Below are 11,969 nucleotides of genomic sequence, written 5' to 3' on the forward strand. Positions count from 1 at the left end.
CCAATGAGTGATTAAGTAATTCCAGTCCCATGATACCTGAAGCCCTCTTCTGGTGTCTCTGGACACCAGGCAAGCCCCTGATGCAGAGACATATATACATGCAAACAAAACACCCATACTTTTGAGTGATGGGAGTAAAGGCATGGACTTTCCTGTAGAGGAAAGAATGAAGGAATGGACGACTTGGTAAGTCCCTAGCCCTTGATCCTTAGAACCCAGCTCCCCAACCTTATCCATCTGCACTATACCATGGGCATCCCCACTCCTCCAACATACACAAAATAACTAAACAAAGTGAGTAGGTGGAGAACAATGGCTGGCCTGGTGTGGGGAAGATGGCACAGGAGGGACTAAAAGAATTGAGTTGGAGAGACTGGGAAACTGATATGTCCCAAACTTGATGTTTCAAAATGGGATATATCATTCACTCCTCTCCCTAAACTTCTTCTTCTTCACATGTTCCTTATCTTTCTTTTTGGTGCTGGGGAATGAACCCTGGGTACCTCCCTGGGTACATCATTGTCCTTCAGTCTCTTGTTTAGCAGACCCACCAACCAACCACAGAACCAGGGGTCATTTGTTTGTTTGTTTGTTTTTGTTTTTGAAACAAAGGCTCATTTTGTGCCCAGCCTGGCCTCAAAATACTTCTGACTCCTAAGAGCTGTGATTGTAAGCAGAAGTCAACAGTCTGATATCTGTGATTTTGTTTTGATCAGGCTTTGAGAGACAGGGTTTCTCTATTTAGCCCTGGCTATCCTAGAACTCACTACCTAGAGCAGGCTATCCTTGAACTCAGAGTCCACCTGCCTCTGGCTGTTGAGTACTGAGATTAAAGACATGGACTGCTATGCCAGGGTTAATTATTTAAAGACAGAGTCTTCTATGGCATGGGCTATCCTCAAAATTACTTCACAGCTGAGGATGCCCTTGAACTTCTGGTCTTTTCATCTTCTGAGTGCTGAGATTACAGGTGTGTACCAGCATACTTGGTTTACATATCTGAGAAGTTAGTTCTGAGAATTTAACTTAGAGCCTTGAGCATGCTGGTCAAGCACTCTGCCACTGAGCATATCCTCAGCCAATTTTGCCTGTTATTTGAAGATAAATTCTCTTTCACTAAAATTACCAAGGCTGGACTAGAACTCACTATGTGACACCGACAAGTCTTATTTGTGATCCTCAACGTGCATTATCAGCCCGTTTCCACCTTTCATTCCAGCTCTGAGGAGGCACAAGCAAGTGGAACTCTGTGAGTTTGATGCCAGCCTGGTCTTTATAGTGAGCTCGAGCTGGCTGTATAATAAGACCCTGCCTCAATTTATTTTTATTTATTTTTTTATATGTGAGTATACCGTTGCTGTCTTTGGACACCCAGAAGAGGGCATCAGACCCCATTACAGATGGTTATGAGCCACCATGTGGTTGCTAGGAGTTGAACTCAGGACCTCTGGAAGAGCTCTTAAACTGCTGAGCCATATCTCCAGACCCTCAATTTTTTAAAAAAGTTGTACTTATTTATGTGGGTGTTTATAGGTACACATGTCCCACAGAACTTGTATGAAAGTCAGAGTACAGCTTGCAGGAATTGATTCTTATTTCTATAACATAAATCCTGGAATACAACTCAGTCTGAGCCATCTTGCCAATCCCTTTTTATCTAACACCACTTCTCAGATGTATCATCTGGGACCCTCTGATGTAATCATCTCCAGTCTCTGAAGAGAAGAAAGGAAGTGCTATTGCAGAACCAGCCTAGGCTCTCTAGAGGTGCTTAGCATTGCTTCTAGCACCTCGTCTAGGTTTTTGACCTTTTGAGAAGTTTCCCAGTCAGATTTGGTACTTTGTGCTTATACTCACTCAAGTGGCTGGTGCAGGGGAATTTCTGTGAGTTCCATGGCAGACTGAGATAGCGAATCAGACCCTATCTCAAGAAAGGAAAAAACAGGAGGGAAAAAAACAAAACAAAACAAACAAAAAACAAACAAACAAAAAAAAAAAAAAAAACAGAAGTAGTTCAGAGGATCTGACACTGTCTCGCTGTTTAACAGTTCTCAGCAATGACCTTAGAAAGGTTCTGCCTCAGAGGAGGGAAGGAAACAGCACTTGGGTTTCAGGAAGGAGAAAAGAGTGAGACAATTCTGGAATAAGTTGCAGGGGAATTTCAACAGAGAAGACAGAGAAGCTCGGACTTTAGTAGCCACAGTAAAATTAGTAGGACTAACTGGAGGTGGGGAAGGAAGTGGCTAAGGTTGGGTAACTAGGGAGTTTCTTACTTTGGTCTAGCATGGTAGGAGGCATTATATGTCCAGCTAGAAGCCTGGCTGTCCCCAGAAAGGGTAGAAGCCTGTCTGCCCCTCAAAAGGCCTGCTCTTTAGGTGTGCTAGATATTGTTTATTGAAGACAAGTGTGAAAACTGGGAACCTCAGGTAAGCACATTGTGTGTGTGTGTGTGTGTGTGTGTGTGTGTGCCCATTGATCATCTCATTTCCCAGGTAGTTACAATCAGAAAATTTGAGGCCAGGAGAGTAGTTTGAGGCCTGAGAATCTTTGTGAGTTAAGGCCGGCCTACACTATATAACAAGAAACAAGAGAGAAAGAAAAGGAGTTGGGGAAGGTTGGAGAGAATCAAGGAGCAGAGGACAAGGACTCTTGACTGGTCTTCAGGAACTGGAAATAATTAGGATGGAAGCTACCAGGTTTATGGGGAGCACCCCATGCATATTGAAGGGACCTGAGGTTTGGAGAAACAAAATTAACACATTTCCAGAAGAGACATTTGATAAGAATTTAGAAAAGAAGTCTGAGAACGTGAAAGGAAAGGGTAAAGAAAACCTGAGGAGATAACAGGGAACTTTGAGATTAAGTGGTATGATAATGGCTTCCAGCCAAGAATGAGATCGAGTTCTAGGAGCAAAGCAGGGGACAGCTGTTCAAAGGAGGCAACTGGAGAAGCGAGTTTTCATATCATCTCCCTCTCCTCCCCCTTTAGTCTCCATCATGTGGAACAGTTCAGATGCCAACTTCTCCTGCTACCACGAGTCTGTATTGGGCTATCGATACTTTGCAGTTATCTGGGGCGTGGTAGTGGCTGCGACAGGCACCGTGGGCAATGTGCTCACCCTGCTGGCCTTGGCCATCCGTCCCAAGCTCAGAACCCGCTTCAACCTGCTCATTGCCAACCTCACCCTGGCTGATCTACTGTACTGCACGCTCCTGCAGCCTTTCTCCGTGGACACATACCTCCACCTCCATTGGCGCACCGGCGCCATCTTCTGTAGAATATTCGGACTCCTTCTCTTTACTTCCAATTCGGTCTCCATTCTCACCCTCTGTCTCATTGCTCTAGGACGCTACCTCCTCATTGCCCACCCTACGCTCTTTCCCCAGGTTTTCAGTGCCAAGGGGATCGTGCTGGCACTGGTGGGCAGCTGGGTTGTAGGGGTGACCAGCTTTGCCCCCCTCTGGAATGTTTTTGTCTTGGTGCCAGTTGTCTGCACCTGCAGCTTTGACCGTGTGCGAGGCCGGCCTTATACCACCATCCTCATGGGCATCTACTTTGTGCTTGGGCTCAGCAGCGTGGGCGTCTTCTACTGCCTCATTCACCGTCAAGTAAAGCGTGCGGCTCGAGCGCTGGACCAATACGGGCTGCAGCAGGCCAGCATCCACTCTCATCAGGTGGCTGGGACACATGAAGCCATGTCTGGCCACTTCCAGGAGCTAGACAGCGGGCTTGCCTCAAGAGGGCCCAGCGAGGGGATTTCATCTGAGCCAGTCAGTGCTGCGACCACGCAGACCCTGGAAGGTGATTCGTCAGAAGCTGGAGACCAAGGCATCAGAAAGGCAGCTCAGCAGATTGCAGAGAAAAGCCTTCCAGAAGTGCAGCGCACGGCTCGGGAAGTTGCAGGAGCGCGTAGAGCCACGGATGCCCCATCAGAGTTCGGGAAGGTGACTCGTATGTGCTTCGCAGTGTTCCTCTGCTTCACCCTCAGCTACATCCCCTTCCTGCTGCTCAACATTCTGGACGCCAGGGGCCGCGCTCCACGAGTAGTGCACATGGTGGCTGCCAACCTCACCTGGCTCAACAGCTGCATCAATCCTGTGCTCTATGCAGCCATGAACCGCCAATTTCGCCACGCTTATGGCTCCATCCTGAAACGCGGGCCACGGAGTTTCCGTCGGTTCCATTAGAGCTAGTAGTCCACTCACCAGGCCAGGCCAAACACCCAGAAACAGAGTGGCCTGCAGAAGACAGGACAGGAACCCTTAAGTCCTTGGACATTTCAGAGACAACCCCGGTGGCATAGAGGTACACTGCTTCCCCATTCAGGAATCAGTGTGTCAACCTTGTGTGACCCAAAGAATGTGGTTAATTATTAATAAAGACATTGTATCCCTCCACACTCTGCATGTACGTGCATCTTTGTGTGTGTGTGTGTGTGTGGCCTTCCTGGGTCCCTTTCCATCTTAGTTTTTGCAACAGTTTTTCTGAAGCTCCAGAATTTGGCTAGACTGACTGATTAGCCAGCAAGCTCCAGTGAGTGGTCCCGCTGACAGGACCTCCCTAATGCTAGGATTACAGGCATGCACTGCCTTGACCAAATTTTACACAAGGCTAAAGATCCAAACACAGTTCTTACGTTTGCACAGTAAGCACTTCAAAACCTACCTCCCTAACTCCACATTGCATGCTTTTAGTGTCCAGGAGTGGTTATGTGAGAAAGAAGGATCTAGGCCAGAGTTAGAACTGGAATCCAGTAGTTGAGATTTGAGGTGACCTGTGTCAAAGCCGACTAGAGAGCAGGTACCCAGGGATAGACACAGCATGTGACTGACAGGGTTCCAAGTTACAGGAATTTATGGTACTCAGAATTAGGTTTCTCTCTCCCTTTTATTTGTCCTTTGAGACAGTCTTACTATGTAGCCCAACTTGCTCTCAAATTCAAGATCGTTCTGCAACGATAGCCACAGCCTGATTACAGCTGTGTGTCTTTTTCCTTAATAAAACAGCCCTTACTGCCAGAATTCCCCCAACCAGGCCAGGAGGTTTATTCAATGATACAGGTTATACCCCTGCAGTGAATCCTGCCCACTGTACCTCAATGCAAAGGGACAGTCAAGGTGGAGCCTGTGCTCTGGGGAAATGGAACCAAGCTTAGCAGGTGGCAGCTGTATGTAGAGGATATGGAGGCTCTCTTTCTTCACTTTTCTTCTCCAAGCTGAAGAAAGCCCCGCAGGGCATCCCCCCTCCCCCGACATCATCATTCTATAAATACTGCCTGAAAACACAATGTCCACCAGGTGGCGCTGGTTCTCTGCGCTTCCCTTTTTACTTCCGGTTGAGTATTGAAAGTGCCAGCAAGATTCCCGGACCAGGGGTGGAAGCTCAAGATTTGCACCAGCACACACATACACCAAGCTTGGCTAGAAAAGTGAAGACTGATGGAGTCTTTTATTTGTTTTTTTGATAGTCTTACCATGTAACCAGGCTGAGTGGTCCTACTGCCTCAGACCTCAGAGTGCAAATTTACAGGCATGTAATCCTTGCTGAAACCATTATTTTTCTTTTTATTTTATTTGAAATAGGCTGTCACTATGTAACTGATGCTGGCCTTGAACACATGGTCTTTCTTCTTCAGGATCCAGAAACTGGGATGGAAGAGTTATGTATGAGCCACCATGCTCAGCTAGTGGAGCCTCTATCTTTATCTAAGGTGGGACAGGGTACTGGGTAAGCACAGTGAGAGCTCTGAGAATGGAATATTTGAGTTGGGTTGACAAGATGTCTCGCTGCATGTGGCCTCTTCCTATCCCCAAATGCCTGGTTTGAAACAACAAAATCTTGAAGAAATGAAACAAGAATAGAGGGCTGGAGAGATGGGTCAGTGGTTAAGAGCATTGACTGCTCTCCCAGAGGTCCTGAGTTCAAATCCCAGCAACCACATGGTGGTTCATAACCATCTGTAATGAGATGATGCCCTCTTCTGGTGTGTCTGAAGACAGCTACAGTGTACTTATATATATATTTATACATCTTTTTTTTTTCTTTTGAAGGAAGAATAGACACTCCAACTCCACCTCCTACACCCTACCCCTCCAATCAAGACCAAGAGTCTGGCTTGCTCATCCAGAGCCTGTGTTTCTAGATGTTCTTCACAGTCCACAAACAAAAGCTGAAGCTACCAGCTGAGGCTACAGAGAGAAACAAGCTTCAGACAGGCCAGGTGTCTGTACAGCCTGGGACAGTGCAACTGAGGCTTGGCCAAAGACCTGAATGACAGTTCCATGAACTTGAGACCTCTGGACCACTCTAGGCTTCAAGTTTCATGATCTGCAGAAAGCTGAGAGTAAGGGACACTGTGTAGTGCTAAGATATTTCATGTAGGCATAACATTCCCATGACATTCAATTATACCTTCTTATAAATGGGAAAACAAACACCAACAGGTTAATTTGTTCAAAGTCAAAGGGCTAGTAAGTGATAAACTGTGGTTTGAGGGCAAAGTCTAACCAGAGCTGTTGCCAGCAATAAGGACTAACCACTACAAAACAGCTGCGTTACTGAAGCTAGGTCATGTGATCAGGCAAACCCTAAAAATCTTTCCTGTTCAGTCCTTCAAAGATTCTGAAGGTTGACAACTCTCTGAAGGCTTGTAAAGGGGTTTGCTTTTCACATTCCTTGAAGGCAATTCAAAACTCTTCCTCAGAGTAGAAGGGAACAGCGATAAGGATTGCAGTTGGACATCAGAGTAGCTTCCTAATCTTCAATTGCTGGGGCGAGGGGGGGAGGTGACGACTCAGAGGACACAGAAGTCCCAAGACCAAAGGACAGAAATTTAGCAGGTAATCTGCAGGGGTCCCTCTGCACACATCTCCGTTCTTAATTTCAATAAAGGCTGAGTTGGGAAAAAGAAAACGAAAAAACAAGGCTTTCTGGGGGGGGGGATTCTCTCTTGGGGCGTGAGTGTTCGGATGGGCGGATAGGAAATCAGTGCCTGTACCCCCACCGCTATCTTTGTCAGCCTCCCGCGCGCGAGCCCGCGCCCTGTCGAAGCCTCTCTTTGTCCCTCTCCATTTGGGCGTCTCTCGAGCTGACTGCAGTCCCTCGCCTGCCGGCGCCACTCGCTCGCGCCCGCCCGTCCCCGCTTCGCGCCTCCCCCACGGCCCCGCCTGCCCGCTCGCACGCACACTCTCTCTCTTTCGCTGTCTCTCGCAGACAGATTTATGGTCAGCCCAGAGTCTCTCATTGGCCGAGCTCTGACAGGACTTGATTTAACGCCTAGTCTCATTGGCTGATCTTGACAAGCCGATTTACGAGTCACGATGCCATTGGTCCAGCGGCCTCGGCCCTGATTTACAGCCTGGTGGGCGCCAAGGGGGGGGGGGGAGGGGCGCGGCTGGGAACGAGGCCGCGCGCCCCTCCCCCGCGCGCCTTGTCCTCGCGTGCTCGCCGCGCGTGCCCGCTGCGCCGCTTCTGGAGCGGCTCTGCGAGTGACCGGCTGATACAGCCGGGAAACTGGCGGCCAGAGGACAGCGGCGCGCCGCCCGTGGGAGCTCTGTCGCGTTTGTTGCGCAGGACCCCTCCTACCAACCCCACTCCCACCCCCGCTTAGATTTACGAGCTCAGGCTCGGCCTTCAGGAATTAGGAATATTTATGCTTCTTTGAGAGTGAGGTTTGGAGGGTGATAAATAAGTGGCCGCTGGGGTACGATGGGGGCTCCTATTTCGGACGCGGCCACTTTCCCAAGGACCCCACCAACGGCTCCCTCTCATGTTGAGCCAGAGGGAGCTCCAGGGCTGTGGGTGGTGGGGTTTCAGTAAGAAAGTTAGAAAGGTATGGCCCTCGAGAACCCTCTCCGATGCCTGCAGAGTTTTGCAGCAGAAAAGATGGAAGACAGTCGGAAAAGAACTTTGTGAGCTTCCTGTCGATCTTGGAGACCCTGGAGGGCAGTTACAGCCGTTTTGCAGAGAACTGGGCGAAATCTGCTCTCTTCCTGCGCTTCTAAGTTCAGTTGCTGAGGATTGAATTGGGGAGAGGATCTAGCAAACTCAAGCAGGTTTCTCAGACTTTATGTCTCCCTCACAGAGAAGGGATTTGCAAACTCCCATCAAGCCCACAGTCTGGATTCTTGGGGAAGGAGACTAGGGATATGGCGCCCAATGCATCACCTAGAAGCCTCGGTTCCAACCTGTCCACCCCCACTTTTGGCTGAGAATTAAAAACACTCCTTGCCCTGGGTCTCCAGGAAAAGAGGGAAGACGGATCTGCCTAAGAAAACATGCCTTCTGTAGTCCTCAATCTCTGGCTAGCAACGTGTTAGCTTTAGGTTTGGGGAGTTAGTAGACAAAGATAGGGGCCATGACATAAGAGAGGTCCTCAGAGAACTGAGAAAGTCACTCTGCCCCTCCCCACCCCATGCCCTTGGTGACACTGGCCTCAGCAAGGATGGCCACAGTATACATACATATGCACAGGCTCCAGCTTGCTGCCCCCACCTCCTCCCACTGAGAGGAGGAAAAGAGAAGGGTCTAGACTGGCCCTTTAAGAGCCACTTAGGGTCAAAAAGCCTGGCCTACACAGAGAGGAAGGAGCTGATGTCAGAAGACGGATGGGCAGCAAGATGGGGATTGATGCTAATGGGGGAGTTAAAGCTAAGTACCCAGACACTCAGAGGGCAAAACTGCAGATCTGTCTTCCTTATGCTCACCTCCCCCCAACACCAAGGCTGTAAATCTGCCTCCTCAATGGGGGGGGGGGGGAGAGTAAGGAAAAAAGACAGGATCTCCTCTCCCTTTTCCTGCACACCCCCAACCCCATTCTTTTGTTTTCTCCCAATCCACTACCCTTCCCAGTAAAATTTCCAACTTCTAGCATTTCATCAGAAATGGAGTCAATGATTGCTCCTCATAGAGCAGTCAGAGAACAGACCCTGTTTTCCCTCACTTGTCCTGGGCAGGAATGGGCTGGGGGTGGGGGTGGAGGACTGAGGTGAGGGCTCAGTGGTTCTCCTACCTAGCTCTTGCCTGGAGTTCACTCTGGTGTCTATCCTCTGGAAATAGTAAGATAAGGCAAGAATCGGGGCACCGGATGCCAGGAGCACCACCGCTCTGGAGATATTCCTAAGGGCAGCTGAAGGTGAACCTCAGGATCCACCCAACAGTCTGCTTGCTTAGAACCTCCTTGGATCATACTGGCCTCTCTTCCAGCACATGTCCTGTCTGCTGAGTGGACAATGTTAGGCCAACTGTGTTTGCTTCAAAGGCAGCTTTCTCTGTCTCTTGAGTGCCACCTCAGGGAGGAAACTGACTCTCATGAGTAGGAGCTTGTAACCCCTAACTAGTCCTGCTGTTTTATCTTCAGGTGGGACTTGACTTCTCTTCCCACTGGTGACCTGCCTGACAGGTTTGCCCTGATGCCCTTCTCTATATTAGAAAGCACTCCTCTGTGCACATTCAGCAGCATCTTCTGAGCCTGTGGAACAGCTGAAGGCCTGGTTGTCCTAGGTTTCCAGTCATGAGAGAGTGACCCTGTGACATGGTCTCATCTGCTCCCTTCTCCAATTTTCCTTTAGTGGCCAAGAAAATTGCCTCAGGGGCATCTTCTCTGTTTTCAGGGGGAAAGGAGAGCCAGGATGAGTAAGAACACTGGGGGTTATGAGCAGGAACCAGGAGAGCCCAGCATTCTAGCCTCTTGCATCCGGCCCAGTGTCTCCTCCCATCCCAGGGAGGTCAGCCCTTGCCCTCAGCCCTGGTCTCTAGCTGCTTCTCTATACTGGTGATAAATCCTGTCTTTGTCTCCCCTCTGACCCAGGCCCCAGGCAGGCTGGGGGTCAGAGTCTGGGGGAGGGTGGGGACGGACAAGTAGAGTGGGAGGAGAAGATGGACAGGAGCAGCTGGTGGGCAGTCATGGGGATGTGCACTGAGGGGATGGGACCTTTGGATTATTCTTTGGGTCCTGAACATTCCAGCAGGCTTATATTTCAAGTGAGAAAGCCAGGGTTCCTGAAATGTGGAAGTGCCTTCCGAAAAGTCCCTGGAGCAGCAAGAATATTGGAACATGGCATGAGGTACCTTAAAGGAAGCTACTAAAAGGATAATATTGTGGATACTGTCCTTTTCAGCACCTCAGACTCCTACATGCATCTCATGTGCACACTCGCGCACGCGTGCGCGCGCGCGCACACACACACACACACACACACACACACACACACAAATTTATGACCTGTCAGCATAAAGCAGCCCAGGAGAGCCAGCCTGCCCCTCGCCTGGCCCCTCCCCAGCAGCCCTTTCTTGCTGTGTCTTTCCTGTCTCCACCTCCATTTTTCTCCCTGCTTGCTTTCTTTGTAAGAGTTCTCTCCCAGCTTGTCATTTTCCTTTACCCCTCTCCACCTCTGCTTCTGTGCCTTCACTGCTTCTCTTTCTTCTTAGCCCCTTCCTCCCCTCCCCTTACTTTCTTGTGCTCTCCATGTGTGCAGTCCTGTCATCCCTCTGTCTCAGTTCCACTGTGAGACCTGTTCCAACCCATCAGAGACCTTTAGGTGCTAGATTACAAGGATGGATGGGAGGAAACAGGCTCCCCATGGGTCCAGTGGGTTCTGCTATGGCCAGAAGGCAGAGGACAGGGTGCCTGGGAGGTAAACAGAGAAGTGCCACTACAGGAGAGCTGAAATGACCTAGGGAGACCCAGAAAGACATAGTGCAAGGACACTGAAGGCCAAATAACAAAGGGCTTGGAGTCCCCGGGTGTTTGGGGTCAGACTAAAGGGACACCCATGGGGTTATTTAAAACACAGATCACAGAGAGATGGCTAGGCGGTTAAGAGCACTGACTGCTCTTCCAGAGGTCCTGAGTTCAACTCCCAGCAACCACATGGTGGCTCACAGCCATCTGTAACAGGATCTGATGTCCTCTGCTGGTGTGTTACAGTGTACTCAAATATGTAAAATAAATAAATCTTAAAACAGATCCAAAAACAAGGCCTGGAAACCCAGCAAAGATGTGAAGCTGCAATGCGCACAACAGGACCCTAGTCATGGTTTCTGGTCTGCCTAGAAACCCCTCAGAGGCTCAGCCTATCCCTGGAATGTTGGCTCAGTGTTCTGGTTCTGTTAGCCTCTCTACTCCAGTTCTCCCCGACTGAGAACGACATCAGCTCAGTCCGCAGTCCTGCAGCTGATTTCTCTCCTAGAGGTGCAGTAGGGGCATCACCCCTCACCCACCTATTCCTTCTTTGGTCAGAAAGGGAGCTAAAGCCCATCCAGCAGAGTCCTGCAGTCAGAATGGGGTGAGGCTGCTTGGCCTAGGTGGGAAAAGCGGGAGCGTGGGCACCAGGCGAGAAGCCTGAAGGGGCACTTGAGGAAGAGACTGGAGCGGTAAATCACTCTGTGGGGGGGCTCCCTCTGCCTGAGCTCAGTGGGGTAGGGACAGCATGGGGAATCGCCACATCTGGCAGGCAGGTGTCTGGCACAGTTCAGGCTGTGGTCTCTTTCCCAGCCAAAGGGGAAGGGAGGAGGGCCTCCTAAGACTCCCCAGGGGAAGAGGGAAAGGTTCACAAACAGGAGGGGGAGGCAAACCAGACAGGCCTAGCCACTGCTGTGTCTGTTTTAGTTAGTGCTAAGAATGGGACTGCAGAGTCCCAAATGAAAGTTGCTCGCCAGAGGACAGGGAAGACTGGAGCAACAAAACTTCAGTCTTGGTAGGAAACAGAAGGCTGGAGGAACAAGCTTAGAGAATTCCGAATTTGAGAATCGAATCCTGCTGTCCCAAGCCAAAATGAGAAGCAGGTTGGCAGAAAGAGCTGGGCACTGCTTCTCACAGATCAGACAGCCAAAGATAGAGGGCATCATAGCTCTTCTCCCACTCTCTCCAGCTTCCAGTACAGGGCCCCAAGCAGGAGTGGCTCAGTATATAGTTTTCTATCTGCTTAGAGGAATCCTGGGCCCAGGTGCTTCACAGCTGCTGTGCCCA

General features: G+C 49.8%; 1 protein-coding gene across 1 annotated transcript; it reads left to right on the forward strand.

Moving 5' to 3' along the window:
• Positions 1-2,997: 2,997 nt before the first annotated feature.
• GPR84 (G protein-coupled receptor 84) lies at positions 2,998-4,188 on the forward strand (the record flags this gene model as incomplete). Its single annotated transcript, XM_080939067.1, has 1 exon — positions 2,998-4,188. One exon carries the CDS (start codon positions 2,998-3,000, stop codon positions 4,186-4,188), a length of 1,191 nt encoding a protein of 396 aa, XP_080795193.1.
• Between the last annotated feature and the right edge of the window lie 7,781 nt (positions 4,189-11,969).

This window comes from Micromys minutus (genome assembly GCF_963924665.1).
Source record: "Micromys minutus genome assembly, chromosome: 27".
In the NCBI taxonomy this organism is placed as follows: Eukaryota; Metazoa; Chordata; class Mammalia; order Rodentia; family Muridae; genus Micromys; species Micromys minutus.